We start from the raw sequence: 22914 nt of genomic DNA, 5'->3' as shown, positions 1-22914 counted from the left end.
AAAGGTTATGCGAATTTGACGTGAATTGTGAATTTTATTTGCTGTTGCCGAGAAAAAAACGCGAACTTATTATAGCGCACACATTTTCTTTTAATTTTTCGTTTGGTTTTAAACACAAAAAAGGCTCAAAACTATCTAAATATATAAATTTTTAATCGGTGTAAAACTTGGTTGAAAAAAGAATTCCTGAAATTAGCAGCAAACGACAGCAAAAAGTAAAATAGATCTTGGCAAATAGAAGCGTTAAAAGTGAAGTGGTATAAGAGGAAGAAGCGGTCGCCGCAACTCGCGGAAGCACCATTAAAACACCAAAAGTACATAAATTTGGAAATTATAGATTCTTGAAATTTACAGTGAAGGAATATGAAATGGGTAAGAAACAATTGAAAATATTTGAAAGAAAATTTAAACACAATGAGTTAGAAATTTATATATAGTAGGTATATACAGGCGAATGTGTTATGTGAACCAATAAAATCGGTGGTGGAATTGGCAAGCAAATATGGGCAAAATTGCGAAGAATTCAAAAAATTAAATTAAAGCTATTGAATATGTATTAACGAGATACTCGTAGAATTGGAAACAAATTATATATAGCTCACTTGATTGGCTCGCACCTTGCCTTGGTTGCAGCATTGAACAGATCAATTAGTCAAACACCACTTACACAAATTACATCTTGTTTATATCGAATTTTGGAAAACTCACGCACATACCGATTAGCAAAGATTCAATGCTACTGCCAAGTTATTGAATTCATTTCGTAGATGTTTATCACGAAAATTGTTTTTATTTATGTGCATATACGTATATATAAGTGTGTGTATTAAATCTCTTGCAGGTATACGCCCAGCAAACGCTTCAATCAAGCGCAAGTCAAGTTTAATAAAATAAATAATCAAGAGAAATCCAATCAAGTAGCGAACAAAACAAAAAGCAAGCGTAGCTTGTACAAGTGAATGTCGCTTATTAATCAAACAAGAAAATAAAATAAACAGCGCTTGCCACCACCATTACTCTAAAACGCTAATCAAATCCGGCGCGATCAAATTTTGAACAGTTTTTTTTTACAAAGAATTCCCGCGCGTTTAAAATTCTTGTGTAAATTTCACTAAGAGAAGAACGAAGTTGTTAAAAATTAGAAATCAAAAAACAAAAAAAAAAGTCGGTCGCATATAAAGTCGGTTTAAAGCAACGTGGCTGAAACAGCAGCAACAGCAAAGCCTACAACAGCTGATGTAAGTAGTGTACCGACAGCTTTTGTCCTTCTGTACAGTGGGCCGTTTCAAGTGGCATTCACACCCAAACACGCTTGCTTTACGCAATTTTTATGTTAGCTGGCTGTTTTAGTACATATTTCAAAAAATTTATTATGTCTTTTGTTTGCGTTCACATTCAAAAATAATATAATATTTATTTATTTATTAAAGTCAAAACATACAACCATAGGTTATTTTTACAATGATTGACCTTAAGAATAGTTTACATAAAAGGATTAACAGTAAAATCAAAACTAAAATTAGAATAAAAATTACAGATAGTAGTAAAGAAGTATAAGTTGGAGAAAGTATTAAAAGGAAAGTAAGGTAAAAAATAGTAGTAGCAGGAGTAGGGATTAATGGGAAGAGATTTAAAGTACATTCAGCAATTTTCGGCAAGATAGCGAAGCAATTTATTTTTGAAACACGAGCTTTCTTTTATACGTTTAATTTTGTAAGGTAAGGTATTCCAAAGACGGACAGAGAACACAAAGTATTGACGTTCAGTCACCAAGCAACTGTATTTCATCGGGACTAAGTTTAACGAACGGCAGGACTTTGAAGGCATAAGTCGATCTTTGAGGTATCTGGGTTTCTGAGTGTTTATGATCTTGTGGAGTAAAACTAAACATTTAAACCTAAGCAAGTCGTTAAAGGATACGGAAGCAATTTTTTTCGCGAATACTGAAATATGGTCATAACGTTTTTTACAATACACGTATCTAGCAATGTTGTTATATAAAACATTTAGCTTACTACGACACACACTATCACAAGGAATATATAACTCGCAACCATACAGTAACGTTGGTAACAAATACGTTTTAGCTAGTAGCAGTCGAGTGTTTACTGGTGTAAAATATTGAGTTGTCCATAAATTTCGGAGCATACCATAAACTTTGCCTATGACAGTAAAAATGTGGTTGCTCCATGTCAAAGTTCTATTAAATGTAACCCCTAGATTTTTAACATTGTCCACATATTTAATCGCAGCGCCATTTAGTTTGACTTGTGTATAGCCATCGAGCTTGATATATTTTTTGTAAATAACGATGCATTGGGACTTATCAGGATTAAGAATTATCCCATTTTCAGAAGCCCACTTGCTTGTGAGGCTCAAGTCAGAATTCATATTACTTATGCAAATGTCAATGCAGCTAATGGGACAACTAACATATAATTGAACGTCATCAGCATATACATGGACATCACTATATTTAATCACACCGAACAAATCGATAATGTACAAGACAAATAAAAGAGGGCCAAGGATAGAGCCTTGGAACACCTCTGGTTACAGGGAGAAAGTTTGACATGGTATTATCACTACATACGGTTTGTAATCGGTCACTAAGATACGTTTCTATAAGAGTCAAGGCCGACGTTGAAAAGCTAAATAAGTTTTTAAGCTTCAGAATTAAGAGCTTATGGTCTACGGAGTCAAATGCCTTTGAATGGTCAAGTAGAGTTAGAAAGGTCACATGCCTTTTGTCAATGTTGAGCCTTATGTCATCAGACACTTTTAGGAGTGCTCCTACTACATCTAAACCCCGACTGCAATGTGTTCACCAAGGCGTTGCTATTCAAAAACGTGTTTATTTGGCGATGCATAATACGCTCAAGAACTTTGGATAAGAACGGCAGTATTGCAATCGGGCGGTAGTCTCCATTCGCTTTCTTAATAGGTATGATTTTGGCTTTCTTCCAAGAGTTGGGAAAGATTGACGTGGTTAAGACGGTATTCAGAGCATAGGTAAGATATTTTAAGATCTTTGGTAACAGGCATTTTATAAATTTTGGATGAATTCCATCCAGACCGGCCGCATTCGACTTGACACTAAGTATGGACTGTACTACCTCACAATCATCGACACATTCAAAACAAAAACTGGACATCACAACGTTAAGATTAGAATTGTAATTGTCATAACATATATTATTAACAGAGCCGGGCAAGCACACAAAATTCTCATTTAGTACATTTACATTAACATCACATAAATCTAGCATAGGTTGATTTTTGTTCCCAATCCCGATCGCACGAATTTTGTTCCACGTCTGCTTCGAACCCACTGCAGTACTAAACTGCTGCTCATAGTATTTTAGTTTACTCAATCTAATTGATTTGTTAACATCTCGTCTGCAAGCCTTAAAGATGTTATAAGTTTCCGAGGTTCTGAAGCTCTTCCATTTGCGATACGCTTTGTTGCGTTTGCAAATCAAGTGTTTAATATGGTTGCTGAACCATGGCCGGTTTTTATCAATTACTGGTTTGTGTGTAAGTGGTACGAAGCGGTGAAAGAGCGAGCTAATGTTTTCTTCAATGAAGCTAATTTGCTCATTACTAGATATTAAGTTATGAATACATTCCCAGTCAATTTCCTCCACAGCCCCTTCAAGAAGCTCATAATATATGCGTAGAAAATCACGGTATGAATAGTATTTAGTGTCATGGGTCAGTTGGAAGTTAAATGTCATGAAAATAAGATCGTGCTTAGAAAAGCCTGGCACAGAAAGCTGGTCAAATAGGAGAATTTTAGCGGTATCGTTGACAAAAAATATATCTAGCAAAGAGTTGCTAGTTTGCGTGAAATGTGTAGGCATAGAGCCGTTAACGGGGAACAAACCCAAGCTCCGCATGGCTAACACGAACTCATTTTCACATAGCAGGTCGCTGTTAAAATCTCCTGCTACAACGATATTATTATAATTAAGAGACAAATTTTCGATAAAATCAACAAATGATGCGTAGGCGATGTATTTGTTAGGTCTATATACACAGCCAATGAGGAGTTTGTCATACTTAGTTTTAATTTCAAGGAAAATATATTCTATTAGGTTCGTATTTTCCGAGATGCACTTGAGGGAGCAAGACAGACTATTTTTAACAAACACTGCAACACCGCCACCACGCTTGGCTCTATCTAAACGGAAAGTTTTATAGCCATTAACCCAAAACGAATCGTCATTATGCCACGTAGAGAACCATGTTTCAGATACACACACAACATCTACATCAGATGACTCAAAGATATATCAAAATTCATCAATTTTAGATGGCAAACTCTGAGCGTTGAGATGACATATTTTCAGTCCAGACTTTAGCCTACTTAGTACGCGAATCATATTAAAAGTGGTATCTCTGCCCGTGTGAAACTGTTTATCCTTACCTATCATTGGCGAGGGAAGTAAAGAAGAGAACATTGCATATAAGACCCTTTGAAACCCGAATATTACCGAATATGACAGGAAGTATAGTTAAAACAGGAGTTAAGAGAAAGTTCAAGTAGCGGAAATAGAGAATATGAGAGGAAGAGATAAATAAAAGGAGAAGGACACAATTTATTTTTATTGAACTAAGTAATAAGATGTTATTATAAGAACTGCACAGTTGCTTTGGTTGCTAATAGCTAATATTCTTTCGCCTTATTTCAACTTTGTTGAGGTATACCGGGCATCTCTTGCTCTGAGTTGGATGATTTACGTCTACGCCAAGATGTAACTTCTCATTAGCTCGTATGCAGTTTATACATTTCTGAATACTAGCTTTATTACAGTCCTTTGATCTGTGTTGCTCGAGGCACTTATAACATACTTCTTTGTTTTTGCATTCGACAGCGTTATGGTTAAACCCCTGACATTTAAAGCATCTCAAGATTTCTACGCCATCAAATACCTTACATCGCTCCCATCCAATATTAACTTTTTCGCAGTTTAAAACATAGGGGAAAGTCTCGGGATCAATTTCCAAAATAGCGTTGTAAAGAAGTCTACTCTCCTTTCTAACTTCATACATTTTTACTAATTTGATTTCACTATTTTCTAGAACTTTGTTTTGCTTCTTTAGATTCTCTACTAATGACTTTTCATCATGCTTATACCCCATTAGTGATACCATAAATCTTGGTCTTACTGATTTCGGTATTTGAATATCGTAGCTTTCACCAATGTTTTCTTCAATCGTTTTTTTAATTTTTTCCCTTTCGTTTGCATTTTCAGCTCCAATCACTATAACTCCGTTTCTTCTGGATTCAATATTTGAGATTTTCAAGTTTCCTGGATCAACTTTTGCAGTCAAGTCTAATTTTGTTTTTTCACTTTTTTGCTTCGATTTCGGTTTAATCACTAATGGTGCATCTTTCTTTAAGTCTGGCATCACTGTTTTGAGAGCAATGTTGTTTTTTAACACTGCTGCATACGGTACTTGGCCGTTATCATTTGCTATGTTTGCCTTTTTCGTTTCTTTGATTTCGTTGTATATCTTCGAATTTTCCTCTCTCGTTTTCTGCAGTTCTTTGCATATTTTGCCACTTTGTTCATTGAAGCTGGCAGTTATTTCGCGAATTTTGTGCATTTCACGCACACCTCGCTCGCATACTTCTTGCGCTTTTTGCATACCACTTATTCTTTCGCTGAACTTTTTCTCTATAACCTCAAGTAAGCTTTTTATTTCTTTTTCGTGAGTTTTGAGTGCACTTTCAAATTCATACTTGTAATCAAGCAACCGGGAACCGTTCTTCTCGACTACATTCTGAACCTCCTTAATTGCGAGGTCAACGTTGCTGATATACACCACACATTCATCACACATGTAGCGAAGTTTGGGAAATTCGTCTAATTTTCCTAAAGTATATTGGTCTATTCCCGAGCATTTAGATTGCGAATGATACGTTTTGCCACATACACCCGCACACCTTATTCCCGTCTCTCCACGTATTTGTAGTTTGCACCTTTTGCAATCCATGGATTGCGTATATTTTTTGGATACAGTTAATATTTAAAACTTTTATTTTAACTCTTCCTTATGGAAAATGGGAGAGAAAAGGGCAGAAAACTTCAAAAATCCACTTCACCACTGATATAGAGTCACTGTCTCAATAGGAACATCAAATGTGTCCTGATTTGAATATTTGAAAACAATTTTTGAAGAGCGGTCCAAAACACGTCCGTTACGCTTGAACTTTGAACATTCATTTGAACTTTGAATATTCCATTATAATACATTCCAAATCAGAAAACTAAACATGCAGCGAAAAGTTCATTTACATTTCCAATTAAAATACACAAAAACGCAGCAAAATAATGCTTATAATTCGAAAAAGAAAAACAAAAAAAAAACACTGCAAAATTTACATTTCCACGTACCGTTAACAAAAATGTTGGCTAGAATTTAGTATAATGCCGATCGCTTTGGAAAAAACGGTAAAAAGGGGGTCATAGAGGGGTGTATCCCCATCTTAAAACTGAAAACAGAACCTGCTGGAGGCTTATAGTTTTTAAGTAATTTAATGTTAAAGTTCTATAATTTAGCGAAAAGTTGGTGTTGCCATACACCTGAAATGAAAACGAAGTTCGCACGCAAGGATGTTCAGTGGAAGGTTCATTGTGAAACTGCAGTATTTTTTGCTGTAATTTAAAGTTGAGAAATGAATTTGAAAATAAAAACATACAACTCATTTAAACTTAAAAACAATGATATTAAGCGTATCACAAAAAATAATAAAGTAATTAAAATTAAATGAAATTAATTAACACAGTATTTTTGCGTGGAACTCTTTATCGCGTAGGCGGCCTTCGGCCGCGCTTCAAAAAAATAACCCTCATCAGTCCAACTCCGGCTACGCAATCCACAGTATTTTTGCGTAGAACTCCTTTTCGCATGGGCGGCCTTCGGCCGCACTTCAAAAAAATAACCCTCATCAGTCCAACTCCGGCTACGCAATCCACAGTATTTTTGCGTAGAACTCCTTTTCGTGTGGGCGGCCTTCGGCCGCACTTCAAAAAAATAACCCTCATCAGTCCAACTCCGGCTACGCAATCCACAGTATTTTTGCGTAGAACTCCTTTTCGCGTGGGCGGCCTTCGGCCGCACTTCAAAAAAATAACCCTCATCAGTCCAACTCCGGCTACGCAATGCACAGTATTTTTGCGTAAAACTCCTTTCCGTGTTAAAACCATTGAACCCAAAATTAAAACGTCATATGCGTGTATGTAGTAAGCAGGCACAATAACCCCCATTCCCATCATTAACACTAAACTCAAGTACTTAATTTTTGTTTTCATTTGCAGGCATCCGGCAACACCATACTGTTGTAATTCCAATCTTCTTCTTGTTCGCGCTTAAAATTGGAATGTGATTGCATAGGCAAATGAATTTGCATTTAATTTTAATAGATATAATTAGAATATTAGCATAAAAATCGGTACAAACACGCGTGTGAGTGTATATTTGGTGATTTATAGTGAAATGTTAAAAAATATAGAGTGTAATGTGGCAAATTATACTGATGTTCCCAAGGGCATTTTGAATGTAAATAATTAAAAAATTATTATTTCCCGATTAATTTAAAGTTATAAAGAGTGTTCCTTAACACCTCACTAACATCTCCACCAAGTTTCATTAAAAAAAACATAGTTTGCCAGAAATTCCAAGATCGGCATTGTTCTAAATTCCAGCCAAAATGTTTTCCGTAAGCTTGTTGTTCATTGTCTTAAATGTGAAAAATTTCCCCATAAGAACACAAAGGCCCATTAGCACCCAGCAAGTTTTACAAATCATTACTGTAACCAATTGCCTGTTATTTTACTAAACAGTTATTTTTCAGAGCGGTGGGCCATTATAGTATAATTGTTCAATACTTCATTTATTGAGTACTACATTTGATTTTATATGAGCTGTAATTTTTTTTTTTCAAATGCTCAAGTATAGAATTTGTAGAGATCATGCAGAAGATGAATTATTTTACTTCATTTATGGGTTTCGGAAAGCAAAATAGATTAACGAAACCAACGCAAGACTGAGTCTTGCCGAGTGGAGTAAACAAGGCAAAAAAAATTGGTTTCAGTTTATTGATTTGCCTAATACCAATAAATTCGTTAAAAATAATTTTATTAAATCAAAATAAAATAAATTCGCAAAAGGCGTAGACTTATTACGAGATTTCTTCTACAAAGAAACGTTAAGGTCTAGCTCCATCTGGTAATACTAAGGACCAATAGGTCCTTACTTTGTATTCAGCTTTTTTTATGCCCCAACAAAAGCAAACAAAATGCCTCCTGAGTATAAAAAATTAAAAAAAATCAGTTGCGATTCTCGCAAGACAAGGCACTTGAGTTTAAAATATTCTTTTGACAATTTATGATATTACAAACCTCCATTGCTGCTTAACGGTAACAGCCTTTGTGTTGTTATGCCACCTTTATTTTTACTTCTTGCTACATATTTGCCAAATCCGAAAAATCAAACCATACGACTTGTATGCATTAGATATCTACCACTGGCGAATTCTCAAAAAAAAATTATTCATCATGACATCGAAAACACATACTATACACATATGATATACAAAATTTGTTATCAGCGCTTCCATTACCAATTTGTATTAAGTAGACATTTTTACACTAAAAACTATTTGTTTTCTATGTATGGCGTAATAATGCTTTTTTTGTAACTAAATTTTTATTTTTATTTTTATTTATATTTTCATTTTCCTTTTGTTTTCTTTTGTTTCAAATATGTTTTAACCACATCCAATTGTTTGTGCTAACATAGCGCCCGAATATCTTTTTGCAGGCAATGCCTTCTGCCATAAGCGGTACTGGACACGGCTCAGGCGCCGTTAGTCACAACGTGAATATACCTAGCAATGAGGAGTGTGGCATTCGTGATGTTTGGAAGCATAACCTTGAGGAGGAGTTTCGCACAATACGTAAAGTCGTGCAAAAATACCATTATGTGGCGATGGACACAGAGTTTCCGGGCGTTGTAGCGCGTCCTGTTGGTGAATTTCGTTCCACCGCTGACTATCACTATCAGTTATTGCGTTGTAATGTCGATTTGCTGCGCATCATACAACTTGGACTGACCTTTATGGATGACGAAGGCAAAACTCCGCCCGGTTACTCAACATGGCAGTTTAATTTTAAATTTAATTTAAGGTAAACACAGTTCTATTCTAATTTAATTGTTATTAAAAATGTTTTCTAATAATGCGTTATTGAAATTGTTTACAGCGAGGACATGTACGCGCAGGATTCAATTGATTTGCTACAAAATTCTGGCATACAATTTAAAAAACACGAAGAGGACGGTATTGATCCACTTGATTTTGCCGAATTACTAATGTCCTCAGGCATTGTGCTTGTGGATAATATCAAATGGCTGTGCTTTCATTCGGGTTACGATTTCGGTTATCTACTAAAATTGTTAACCGATCAAAATCTACCCTCCGATGAGAGTGAATTTTTCGAATTATTACGCATATATTTCCCCAACATTTACGATATTAAATATCTGATGAAATCATGTAAAAATTTGAAAGGTGGCCTGCAAGAGGTTGCCGATCAATTGGAATTGCGACGTGTTGGGCCACAACATCAAGCCGGTTCTGATGCGCTGCTCACCGGAATGGCATTCTTCAAAATGCGTGAGGTACATAATGAGAATAAGAATTTTATTATTGAACCGACATCGACATTTCTCGACTATGCCGTCGAGTTTAACAACAATAACAACGTTGTATAAGAAATGAAAACAAACAAAGAAAGCGAAGACGAGAAAAGATAACGTGATGAAAATTAAATGCGTGATGCGAACTATTAAAACTGATAAACTGAAAACAGAAAACAGAGAAGGAAGCGATTTTGAAAAGTTAGCTGCGTCTAACTACACAAAAACATATATAATTCTTTTGAAATTTAGTGAACATGAGAGAATTCAATTCAACTTTCAATTTCAATATCGAGCAAACATTGCATTTTTCGATTAACATGAAAACGTTAATTTTCACACATTTCACTTTAAGTCATGTTCTTCTTGTTGTACTTTTCTTACAAACCAAAACAAAAAAAAAACAAAATTTGCTATTCTTAATTATCATAAATTCGTGCCGCCTATCAGCGTAACACAATTTTCGACTAACTGCTTAGAAATGCAGTCAGTGCACCATAAAAGACTGCAAATGCCTACAAATCGATATAACATTTTATCAATCATAATTTATTTATTCCCCTCATGTGTTCATTGTCAATTATTTCGAATCGCGTAGAGGCTTTGTTAGATATATTGAATTTAATCCTTGGTGATTGGTGATAAGGCGCTTCCTGTCAAAATTATATCGCAAATATTTGATTATTTCAAATTAAATCTAATTTTATTATCAATTTTTTTTTTATTCAACCATGATTTGTTCTTTGAAAAATTTGCTGTGCAAATTTTATATGCTCCCTAACGGTATTATTGGTATAGTTTAGTTTCACTGACTTGGTGTGAGCATATTTTCTTATGCTTATGATAATTTTTTTTTTTTTAATAATTTTTTCTTCTCTTTATTATCCAGTTCATTGCGTATGTTTCCAAATGAATTAGTTAGTGGATAAACTGCGTATATTTATTTTTTTTAATTTTTTGTTCAGTTTTTTTTCACTATTATCTAGTTCATTGCATACGTTTCCACATGAATTTGTCCACTAAACTATAGTTTTAATTTTCTTATTTAGGCATAAATTTTAGTGCTGAACAAAGCAGATTTTTGCTTTCCCTTCTCTTGTATGTATGTGCTGAACTTGAAATTTAATTTTTTTGTCTTCATCAAAGCCGAGTTATTTTGAATTGAATGAAAATTCCGATGTAGTTTCTGTTTTTTAATTTTTTTTTTTTTTTTGCTTTAATTTTGATTCTTTTATCGCGAGCCGCATACAAAGAATTAGTTTTCAGTTTGTTTAGTTTATTTTTTTTGCTCATCAAAGCCGAATTATTTTGAATTGAATTGAAAATTCCGATGTAGTTTGAGTTTTTCTTTTTTAAATTAAAATTGTTTAATTAATGAATTAATTTATTTTATTAAATTAAAATTTTAATTTTTTTTTAATTTAATTTTTCTTTTAATTTAACTTTAATTTAATTTTTTTATTTAATTTTAATTACATTTTTTTAATTAATTTATTTGAATTTTGATACTTTTATCGCGAGCCGCATACAAAGAATAAGTTTTTAGTTTCCCTTTAACGAATTTAATGCATTGGTATTAATAGTTTTTAATTCGAATAAAATTTCTGCCGAAATGATTGCTAAACGACCTAAGCTAGATTTTTGCACTTCTGAAATTTACTGCTTCTAAAGTCAGCAGCACGAAACTGCCTGTAACCTTTTCCTATAAAGTTTCAATTTTTGCTGTGATCATTTCACCAATAATATGACTTCAAACCAATTACAAAAACAAAAAACATAATTATTATTATCTATAAAACCCATCTTATCTCGCTTGTAGGAATTAATTCAAGTTTTATTGAATGATATTAATTTCTTTTTTTTGTAAACCATTCCATTTTAAAACTTATTTTGTTTCTGAAATTTTTTCTGCAAACTCGAGACTTTCATTTCCAAATTTTCTCTTTCTTTTCTCAACTGAATTATGTTTAACTATTTTTTTAAATTTTTTTTTTCACTCTACCTTCAAGCGTCCGCACCTGCCCAAAAATATTCCTTAATTAGAGCTATCGCGCCTGATTACAAGCAGTTTTATAAGAATTTATTATTACATTTTTTTATTAAGCAAAATTCTGTAATAGAAGTTATTAAGCTTTTAATTTAATTTTGTTTTTTATTCAACCGCATTATATAATATTAAATTATATCGAATTTATAATTTTTGTTTTCCAAATCACACAGTATTGTTGTCCTATTTTGAATTACTCAATAACAATAATTTTTTTTATTTTTTATTACTTTACATAAGTTTTGCACAACTTGGTTTTGTTATTTTTCTTGTGATTTGCAAATTTGCAAATTTATAATTTACTATAATTTTATTATAGTCTTTATTATACAATCGTTGAATTGAATTGATTTTTTGATTTACGAAAATGATGAAAAACAAAACAAAACAACCAAAAATTGAATTTAATTGGAAAAACTTTTTGTTATTGTTGTTATTAAAAAATGCGAAATAAAAGCAAACTATCCCTTTGAGTTTTCATTTCTTGGAGCAAACCAAACTAAAAGCGTGGAATTGTAAAGTAAGCAATTGTATTTGTGTATATAATTACATGCATACATACATATGTACATACATATTTATAAAACTGTATAAAACTGCTTTTAAGCACATGGCGAGAGCTGGTAGCTTTAGAGAGGCGGAAGCAAATTTTAATTGCTTAGAAATGTGGATATTAGAGACTCATTCGTTTCATTAGTTCTACGTAGTAAAGGTCGACGTGCAATTTTGTGTTAATATTTTTTTACGATTTAATGTTTTACAACATTTAGTAGAAGGCACTATATCATAAGGACTATAAAAATATGCTTGCATCTACTTTTTAGAGCAACTTAGCAAAAATATTTTATTTTTTGTAAAGCTAAAAGTGGTTTATCGCTGATTTTGGAAAGTTAGAAAACGGGCAAACAAGCAGAAAATTACTCGTATTAAAGATTTTTTCGCTGGAAAGTTAATGTTATAGTAAATTCAGATAGTTTGGCATTTGCGAGCGTTTGCATTTGGATTTAGCTAAAGAAATGGAAATTTAAAATGAAAAAATCTGTAATTAGTATTAAATATCTTATATACATATTATATGTACAAATGTACCCTATTTTTTTTTTTTTTTTTTTTTTTTTTTGTCATGACGAAAATTAGATGGGAATAATTTTTTTTATTTTATTTATTTATTTTGAATGAAATTCAAAACACATAAATGTATTACAAAGGAAATTTTTTTGTATGGCGGCAATTTGCGTGTCGTAGTTTTCCCTGTGTGCTCCTTCTAGTGAGCCTTATGGTAGTAGTCCGGTCAAATACTCATTTTTTATAGATATTTTTAGCAACGTTTTTTTTTTTTTTTTTTTTTTTTTTTAAGAAAATAAAATGGGATCGTTTTGATTTTACAGTATGTTATTATTGACATCAAATAGTATACAAAAAAACTTTTTTTTTTTGACATATTTTTTCGTAGTAGGGTGGCATCAAAGTAAGCGTCTTTAAAAAAAGATAGGCGGCTAGTCAACAGGATTTTGGCTCTTCAGGACATCTGAAACGAAAAAGTTAAACTGATTATTATTCTGTAGGCTTGTCATTCTCGCAAGTATATTATTTTCAAAAGCCCGCCATTTTTTTTTTTTTTTTTTTTTTTTTTTTTTTGCTTCAAAAAACAATTCCCATGTAGCACCTGCCAGAATGACAAGCCTACAGAATAATAACCAGTTTAACTTATGGGTACCGCAATTTTTATCACAAACAAGTAAATAAAAACTTTTTTTAAAGTTTGATAAATTATCCAGAGTTTGAGGTAGCCGTTTTTGAGAAAGAAAAAAAAATTACGCAAATAGTGCCAATTAAATTTATTCATTTTTTTGCTATAAAAGTTAGTTCTTATGAATGTTTTTAATTTACCAGTCGAAAAAAAATCCACGTCATTTTGTGCTGCATATATTTAAAACGATACGTACCATTTCTAAGAAATGTATATGCTTTAAATTTAAACAAAAAAATTAGTCTTTTTTTTTTTGAATCGAAGTGGTTTAACTCTTAATAATATCACGCAAAAAGACATACGTAATTTTTTGTCAAAGAAAAACTTGCTATTTTTATTAAATTCAAACCGCAATTAAAAGTTATGTCTGTGGACTTATGACAAAACTGATTTACTAACTTTTTAGCAGGTTGCGCTTTGGGAGCAAAAAAAAACATGATCAGTCGGAAATAAATTTAATAATTTAAACACTCGGAGGTAAATTTAATAATTTAAGGGGTTATGGGTAATCAGAGATCCGAAAAAATTATGATTTTCAATAATTTATTGTTTTGCTGGTCAATTGCTTTATTTTACAAAAATAAAAAAATAGCATTAATACATCATATTTCGACTTGACTTAAGCAAAATTAAAAAAAAAAAAAACATTAATAATTGTAAAATTTATCGCTGTTTGTGTGGAGACCGTTTCTCAAGAAGTCCCTGCGGTGATCATCACAAGTCCATGGAGATGCATCTAAAATCAATCGGGCAAGAGAAATTGGTTTTATTAATAGATAATCGTGTGCCTGATCGAAGTTTTTTTTTTTCAAATTTAACAATATAGCGGCCTCAGGAAATATTTTTCAGATTTTCGAGAAAAAAAATTGCCGGCTTTTAAAAATTGTTTAAAAAATCGAAATTTAAAAAAAAAAAATCCTTCGATCAGGCACGAGTTTTTTATGTTTTTCAAAAGCAGTATAAATTTTATTGAAATCTACCAAGCGGCTTTTAAGTTACAGTGATCACCAGTTCAAAAAACATAGTTTTGAGAAAAACGCATATAAAGTTTTGCTATCTGCTCTGAAGCGCCCGAGCGCCCGTTGTAAATTGTTGAATAACTCGAAAAGTATTTGTCGAATTCACTTCATATTTTCACACAATATTTTTAAGATATTATACTTTAAGAAAATGCAAAAAAAATCTATTTTTTTGAAAATTCTGACTACCCCTAACCCCTTAATCATTCGCATATTAACTTAATCAGTCGGTGATAAATTTAATAATTTTCTACAATTTATTATATAATATTATAATTTGAATTCCTAAGCTGTGACCATAGCCGAATGCGTGGTCGTAGGTCCCCTGTGGACATGAAACATCAAATGAGTTTTTCCCAGGAGTGGTCGCTTCTCGCCAGCCACTGGCAAACCTCCAAGTGCATTGCTCATAAAAAAACATTTGAGAGGTGACAAAACTATATGTATATCCCTCCGCTTGTGGAATAGCTTTAACTCGCACTTAACAAAGGATACACGTCCGTTTTACTTATATACAGTGAAACCTCACCAAACCAGCGTACACTCACCGTCAGTTAGCTTTTGGCTGTCCAAAAGAGGGTAACTATTTACTTCCGATACATACCATTTGGTATAGAATAAATGCCCACTTAAGGAAAGTGTACCACTAGTTGGTGTATCTGTTAGGAGAGATTACACGGGAAAAAGCAGAGCGCTCAAGGGAGGTGCCCGGCTAATAGGGGAGGAGAGGTTACACTGTAGTTAGAAAGTACTAAGTCCCCAGGTTGATTTGATAAAAGTCTACAGGTTACGTCATAAGTTAAAATCAAACAAGCCTCGAACCATGTTTCTCCGACGCCATTGTTTTTTATTTGTATTTTTTTTTTAATTCTTCTTTTGTAAACAATTAGGCGCAAGCTGCAAAATACCGACAAATCACATTAATGAGAAGCATTAAAACACAATGGTTTTTGCGCTCAAATTGAGAGCTTCCTGACCGTCTGCCAATTTTTTTTATTCCTTCATAAATTATAGATGAATACGGCATTCTCAATTGAAAATAAACTTGATCGCCCATTTGTCCTTGCCCTTAATGTTCTATTATATTTCTAACCCCATTCGAAATTTCATTCGTCACGCTAAACCAATGACAGAATCAAAGTATGTTAACTGCTTTTCGTCTATTTTCGGTTTTTTGGTGCAACGTATTGCTACGAATCTTTGTGTTCAAAGCGTTCAAAATTTACCAATCCACATCTCACAGATTTTCTGCAGGCAAATTTATGTAAACTTAAACCAAATTTTAAAAATTCAGTAGAAAAATTACTTCAATATTAGATTTGCATCTCCTTGTAAAATTAAAGAATATACAGATTGCGATTGGTCTCTAGTGGGTCCACGCCTGCTCTAATCCAATTTTTTTTTTTTTTTGTTTTATCGTGTAGACGATTTCAACACTAAATACAAACTTTAGATTCTTATTTTAAGATATCTTTAGGATAAACTTTAGACTCTTATTTCTCATATGTTTGTCTCCAGGTGTAACTTTCACACGTAACTTGAAAATGAATAGAGCGGAAAGATTGGGATATTCAACAGATTCATGAGTGCTCAATATAAAATTTGAAATCAGAAATTCCATATAAGGTGCGGACTTTGAAAGCGTGGAACTTTAAGATTAAACATAGAAAACACTTTTATATAGCTATCGTTAGGGAGGGAAAGGGTAAAACATATTGAAATTTTCAACTCGTATTTGAAAATATTTGAAAAAGGATTTCAATCATCAAAGCATGTTTTCCTTTTATTAACGCTTTAAATTATACGATTTATACAGTAAATAGACTGTTAAAAGAGGCTTTGAAAATTGTTAAGCAAATAATAAACTTATAAACAATTTTTGCTCTCCTGATAAAATAAACTACAAAGTTTTCGAAGATATCGAATTATGTAGCTTTAACAATTTAGATATAATTAGAAAATGAATTTATTACAAAAATAAATGTTTCACATGAAAAGCGCATATGACCAATTTTTGTGAAGGTTTTGGAAAAAAACAGATACATAGTAAAAGTTAATGTTAAATTTTTTTCTTAGATCTTTTATTCCGTTTTGTTTTCTAGTAAAAATTTTTTTTTTTTAATATTTTTTTTGTTTAAACAAAAAAGTAATTTTTAGAATTACCGAAATTATTTGAATGAATGTATTTTTTCTATGACTTATTAACTTAGTTTATAAATTAAAATAATTATTTTAAATTAATAAATTTAAATAGAATGTGAATTGCCAACGTTTGATAAATTTTTTATTTTTTAACAAAAAACAGTTTGGATAAAAAGCAAAAAACAAAAGTTCAATTCAGTACAATTACTAATATTTTTTGTTTGTTTTTTAATAAGAAAATTTTGTTTATTACATTTTTTTTTTTTCTTCCTTTCTTGTACAGTAATACATTTTTATTCCGCAGCATATATGGTATTATAACTTTTTTCTTTTAATTTTATTTTATTTATTTATTTTTCACAAAGTCTTTACCAATTTCCTGTTTATCACAATACATTATTTTTTTGCGCCTTGTTTTATTTAAAACTGCATGGAACACCTTTCTTTTAATCAGTATTAATATTATGAAAAATAAATTCTCACCGTATCTGGTATAAAAAATTGCTTATGCTAGCAAGGTGGCGCAAAATTAATCATTCAATTTTGTTTTTAATAGCTTCTTAACTAAATGAACTAATAAAATTTTTAATTTGAAATACATATTGTTTATTGTAAATGGAGCGGCTGAAGGTCAAAATATAGATTTCCATCACTCAAAAAAAATTAAAAAAACTTTTAAATACAATATTTTTTTAAATAATTCTTTTAATTTTTTTTAACAGATAACTAAATTTTTAAATAATTCTTTTTTTTAAATTTAAATTATAAGAAACCTAGAAAATTAATTTTTTTTCAAATTAAAATTAAAAAAAATACATATAAATTTAAATTAAAAAAAAATTAGAAATTTTTTTTAATAAAAAAGAATTAGAAAATTAAATTTAAAATTAAAAAAATTTTCAAAATTAAAAAAAGGTAGAAAATTAAATTTAAAATAAAAAACAAATTTAATTTTTGATGTAAATTTAAATTTAAAAAAATTTGTAATTTTAAATTTAATTTTTAAAATTTTTTTAATAAAAAAAATTCTAATTAATTAAATTTGATTTTCTAATTTTTTTTAATTTGAATTTCAAAAAACTAGTTTTAGAAAATTAATTTTGTTTAAATTAAAATTAAAAAAAAAATTAGCAAATAAAATTTAAAATTAAAAATAAAAATTATTTAAGAAAAAAAAGGTAGAAAATTAAATTAAAAATTAAAAATATTTGAATTAAATAATTAAATTTAAAATTAAAAATTTTTGTTTTTATTTTTAAATTTAATTTTTTTAATAAAAAAAATCTAGTTAATTAAATTTACTTTTCTAATTTTTTTTAATTTAAATTTGAAAAATTAGGAAATTTTATTTTTTTTAATTTAAATTTAAATAACATTTTTTTGTTTTCGTTTTTTTTTTTTGAGTGATGGAAATGTTTATTTTGGCCTTCACGCGCTCCTTCACTTGTCTGTTAACTTGTATACTACAGCTGTCTAGTTCACAAGTGTAAGATACGATTGACATGCAACGCCATTGGCAAAAAATTATAAGTCTTTCGGTTGGATGATTAATTTTGCGCCACCTTATATGATTTAAGTTATTATTACTACTTCAAGTAATAATACATTCGAATTAAATTTTCATTTTGTCCGAATTTGAATTCACCGAATTCGGATGAATTTATTAAAATACTTAGATTTCTCTTAAAGAACAGTTCTCTTTGGATATATGTATTTATATTACTTTTTTACCAAAAGCGTTTCTGTTCCTTCAAAAAATACAAAAAAATTTCATTTAGAATAAAAATTGATTTTCAACAGATTTTTATTAAAAATTAAAAAAAGGATGAATTTAATGGTTTTCAACAGATTTTTATTAAAAATTAAAAAAAATGAAATTACTGAAATTCCGTTGAAATTTTTGAACTTAAAAGCACAATTTTCATTTTTTTTATAGATTTCTCAAAGTCGCGTTAAATGTAATTCTCTAAAAGCAAAAGTGTGTAAATACATTTTTAATAGTCTACATCTTTTTAAAAGAAACCTAAATTAAAAAAAGTAGGAAAAGTGTATTATTAAAGCTTTAAGGAAGTTCCTGTAAAAACGATTATTATTATTGAGAAATAAAAATAAGTATTTCTTTATATTTGTTTTTACTTTTTAGCGGTTTCACACAGTAGAAAACAAATGGCTATTAAAATTTAAAATTTTTTTTTAAATAAAATAAAAATAAAATAAACTTAAAAAAATAGCAGAAAAATAAATAAATATAAATGGTTAAATATACAATAATATTAAAATAAATAAATATAATGTTAGGTAGATAAAAATTGAGTATTGGAAAATATTTGCTATTAAAAATTTTTTTAGATGTGACCTTTTTCTATTTTTAAAATAAACATAGTATTAACTTCAAAAAAAAAGTAAGCGATCTTAAAAATATTTTTTGTAATTTAATTACTCTAAATTTTCTTTTTCTTCATTTTTAACTTTCGCTTACTATTTTCTGAAAGATTCTCTTTGCATTGTGAGAAATCGCTAAAGCAAAAGTTTTCGTTATTTTTAAACTGTTTTTGAATTTCTTGTAGAATAAAATGTGCAAGATCGTTTAAAAAAAAAAATTAAATATAAAGAATGAACTCCAGTTTTAATAAATTGCAATTCATATAACAAGAAAAACTTTGCAAGAGCTGTCACAAAACAAAAAAGGAAAAACTCATTGCGATAGTCGTTTAAAATTTGCGCTTTATATACTAAAATTCAATGGGCTATTTGAAAATGGATTCGGAAATTTTCTAAAAATACAGTTCAAAAAGTTTAAAATTTAAATGAAAATTTGTTCGATTTTTCTAAATTTTGTATAAAGTTTAAAAGTTTGATTTATATCGTTTTGGTAAATAATGAAAAATATTGCAAAAAATGTTAACATGAAAAATATTGTAAATATTAACTATCATTTTTTTTTCATTAAATATTTAAAATTTATTTTATCATTTTTTTCTCACTCATTTACTGCAAGAGTGTCACAATACGAAAAAAAAACCTAAATTTCAAGAAAATTAGCTTAAAGTCATTAATCCATTTATTATTTCTCCCCAAGTAAAGGTAAACTTTAGCGTTTGCATGGTTTTCGTTATCGGAGCTTATATACAGCCAAGCTCTGTCACTTCAACAAGGGAACATGGGAAAAGTCTTTGCTATTACAACAACAACAAATTTTCATCTAATGCCATACTGTTAATAAATATCGCCAAGCATTTTGCTGCACACAGCATTAAATATTTATTATGGGGCGCTCTTGCAGCAAATGGGCGAATATTATATACATACATACATACATACGAATAATTTTTTAAAGTTTTAATTTTTTTTTTTTTTTTGTGATGCATAAATATTTTGCTCTTACACAAAAATTCTTTTTTTTTTTTGTTTTTTTTTTTTTTTTTTGAAATATATGCATCATCCAAAGTTTCGAATACACCCACATCAATTTTTTTTAATGTCGACATACGTATGCACATGAGATATTTTATTTTTAATATATAAAATATTTTATGTAATTTAATTTCATTAAAACTTTAAAAATCTGTTAACTATTATAGTTTTTTTCTGTTTAGAAGTGAGTTTTTTAACTAGTTTGCTTTTTTCATATTTTGTAGTCAGTTTTTTTTTGTGAAATATGAATATTTTGCTCTTATTTAGGAATTCATAAAAATTATATATATACTTATATATGTTTTTACCGATACCCCTAATTATTATTTTTTTTTTAATATTGAAATACACATAAGATATTTTTTTTAATGTAATTCGATTCCATTAAAACTTAAAACTTTTTTAGCTAGTTTTTTTTTGTTTAGAAGTGGGTTTTTTTACCAGTTTTACCAATGTTTTTCTTTTCCTTTTCTTGCTTTTTTCTTGTATTTTTTAAAATATTTTTTTTTATTTTATTTTTTTTTGTAGCTTCAAATAAGAATACTTTTCTCGCATTCAAAACCTATAATTTGTATTGGGGCAGGGAAAGCTAGTTGTTAAGAAAAACTTTTTTTAACAATAAACGCATAATTAGAATTCCAACGAAATGTTTAATATTAGCCAGCATTTTTTTTAAGTAATTTAATAGAATACGTTTATAATTGTTTTTGACTATGATTTAAAGCTTAGCATTTTTTTGGTTTCAGTTTTTTTATTATGATTTAAAAAAAAAATTTGTTTCATTGCTTTAAAAAAAAAAAAGTTTTAACTATTTTTAATTGGCACTCAGAAAATATTTTTTTCATTTTTGTTTTTTAAAATTTTATTTCAATTAATTTTAATTGTGATTCAAAGCTAACATTTTTTATTTAAAATTTAAATTTTTGTTATTCTTTTCATTTTTTTGAATTATTTTTAATTATGATTCAAAACTACATTAAACAATTTTTTTTATTTTTCAATTTTTATTTCAATTGTTTTTGATTATGATAATGTTTAGCTTTACATGTCTTATTATGATTTAATTTTAATTATTTTTAATTATGATTCAAAGCTAAAAATTTGTTTATTCTTTTTTTCTTCTCTTTTTCTCTCCTTTCTTATTTTTCATTTTTTTTTTCACTCTTTATTTTAATTAATATTAATAATGTGTCAAAGCTAAAAAAGTTTTTTTACTTCAAATTTAATTTTTTGTTATTTTTTTCAATTATTTTTAATTAAGATTCAAAACTAAAATTTTTAAATTTTTTTCATTTTTCAATTAATTTTGATTCTGATCAAAGCAAAATAAAAAACTTTTCATTAAATAAAAATATTTTTTAAAAAAACGTTTTTTTTATTTTTAAATTTTTATATCAATTAATTTTAATTGATTTTATTAAAAAAAAATGTTTTTTTTATTTTTGAATTTTTATTTCAACTATTTTTAATTATAATTCAAAACTAAAATTTTTTTTATTTCATTTTTTTCTTTCAATTATTTTTAATTATAACCAAAGCTAACAATTTTTTTATTTTAAATTTAACTCTTTTAATTTTTTTTCAATTTTTATTTCAGTTAGTTTTAATTATGATTCAAGTTTTTTGTTTTAAATTTTTTTAATGCTTTAAAAAATATAAAAATTCTAATTATTTTTAACTTGATTTAAAGGTAAACATTTTTTATTTTATTTATTTTTTTTTCATTTTTTATTTCTTTTATTTTTAATTATGATTCAAAGCTAAACAATTCTTTTATTTAAAATTTTATTTATTTTTTAATTTTAATTATTTTTAATTATGATTTAAAGCCATTTCATTTTATTGTGCGTGTTATTGTTTTCTCTCACAAAAAAACGCGTTTAGGTATTGGTGAGGGAAAACTAATTGATAAAAAAAAAATATATCGTAAATTTTATACAATACAAATGTTCAAGTAATTTAAATTTCAGCAAATTTCTAATTATTTTATTCAGAAATTATGGCTTAGCTGATTTGATTTGATTTATATTTATTAGATCTCTAAATGCTCAAATTTTGTTTTAATTACTCTGAACTTTGTTTAAAGATTCCGATATTCAAAGTTTTTCTTACTTGTTGTTTTTGCTCTACTGCTACTATCTGCTCACTGCGCCTTAGGTTTACAACCTTGTTTTTGTAACACTAAAATTATTGTTTTGCACTTTGAATATTTCTTTTGTTTATTATTTTGTTTATTTATTTTTATTATTTAGTTCCAATTACGGAAGAAATTTTTACCTTGTACATAAATCCTCTCCCGCCGCAACTCTCTTCATACATAAACTTCTGCTTCTCTTCTCTCTTGCAGATGTTCTTCGAGGATAATATCGACAATGCCAAATATTGCGGCCATCTTTATGGGCTCGGCACATCGTTTATTGTAAATGGCACAAACTTCCACGATAGCAACGGCGACAACAACAACACAACGTGATTCGTTTTCATTGAACGTACGGCGAATACGGCGAACTGATTAAGATTCAACTCGTCGCGCAGGTTTGAAGATGATACTTTTTTTGTAAACAAATAGCAGCAACAGCAGTAAGGCGTGCAGTAAGGCACTTAAGATGAAAATTAAGCTTTTAAATAAAAAGAAATATCCACAAAAGTGGGGAATTTAAAGAGTTATCAACAAAAACAAAACACATAGGAGCAAATGGCATAAGAACAACTTGTAAACAAGGAGGGCGAACAAACAGAAAACAAAAGAGCTCACACACACACACACCAGGTTAAACACACAAAACAAGCAATAAAAAGTTGTTTCAAATCCAAAACAAACCAAAACAAGATAT

At 29.2% G+C, this 22914-nt stretch overlaps 1 protein-coding gene across 11 annotated transcripts; it reads left to right on the top strand.

Moving 5' to 3' along the window:
- On the top strand, positions 1-22906 carry LOC128860219 (CCR4-NOT transcription complex subunit 7). Of its 11 annotated transcripts, XM_054097571.1 has the most exons (5): positions 2-372; positions 842-1238; positions 8833-9197; positions 9273-9690; positions 22428-22906. In XM_054097571.1, exons 3-5 carry the CDS (start codon positions 8836-8838, stop codon positions 22551-22553), a joined length of 906 nt encoding a protein of 301 aa, XP_053953546.1. In that variant the 5' UTR covers positions 2-372; positions 842-1238; positions 8833-8835; the 3' UTR covers positions 22554-22906. The 11 variants fall into 11 exon arrangements, with proteins under 11 accessions (XP_053953540.1, XP_053953546.1, XP_053953538.1 ...); XM_054097565.1 differs by lacking the exon at positions 842-1238 and having other exon boundaries at positions 1-372; XM_054097563.1 differs by lacking the exon at positions 842-1238 and having other exon boundaries at positions 8812-9197.
- The last annotated feature ends 8 nt before the right edge of the window (positions 22907-22914 follow it).

The sequence above is a fragment of the Anastrepha ludens genome, chromosome 4 (assembly GCF_028408465.1).
Source record: "Anastrepha ludens isolate Willacy chromosome 4, idAnaLude1.1, whole genome shotgun sequence".
Lineage (NCBI taxonomy): Eukaryota > Metazoa > Arthropoda > Insecta > Diptera > Tephritidae > Anastrepha > Anastrepha ludens.
Note: the sequence above shows the minus strand (reverse complement) of the source record. Positions and strands in the feature narration are given on the sequence as shown.

What these genes read in the sequence shown, in the direction of transcription:
- LOC128860219 (XM_054097560.1), top strand. Translation starts at nt 7,507, where the DNA reads ATGTTAAAAAATATAGAGTGTAATGTGGCAAATTATACTGATGTTCCC. An exon ending in AATTTTAAATTTAATTTAAG is followed by an intron (nt 9,198 to 9,272) that starts GTAAACACAGTT and finishes AATTGTTTACAG; the next exon opens with CGAGGACATGTACGCGCAGG. An exon ending in CATTCTTCAAAATGCGTGAG is followed by an intron (nt 9,691 to 22,427) that starts GTACATAATGAG and finishes TCTCTCTTGCAG; the next exon opens with ATGTTCTTCGAGGATAATAT.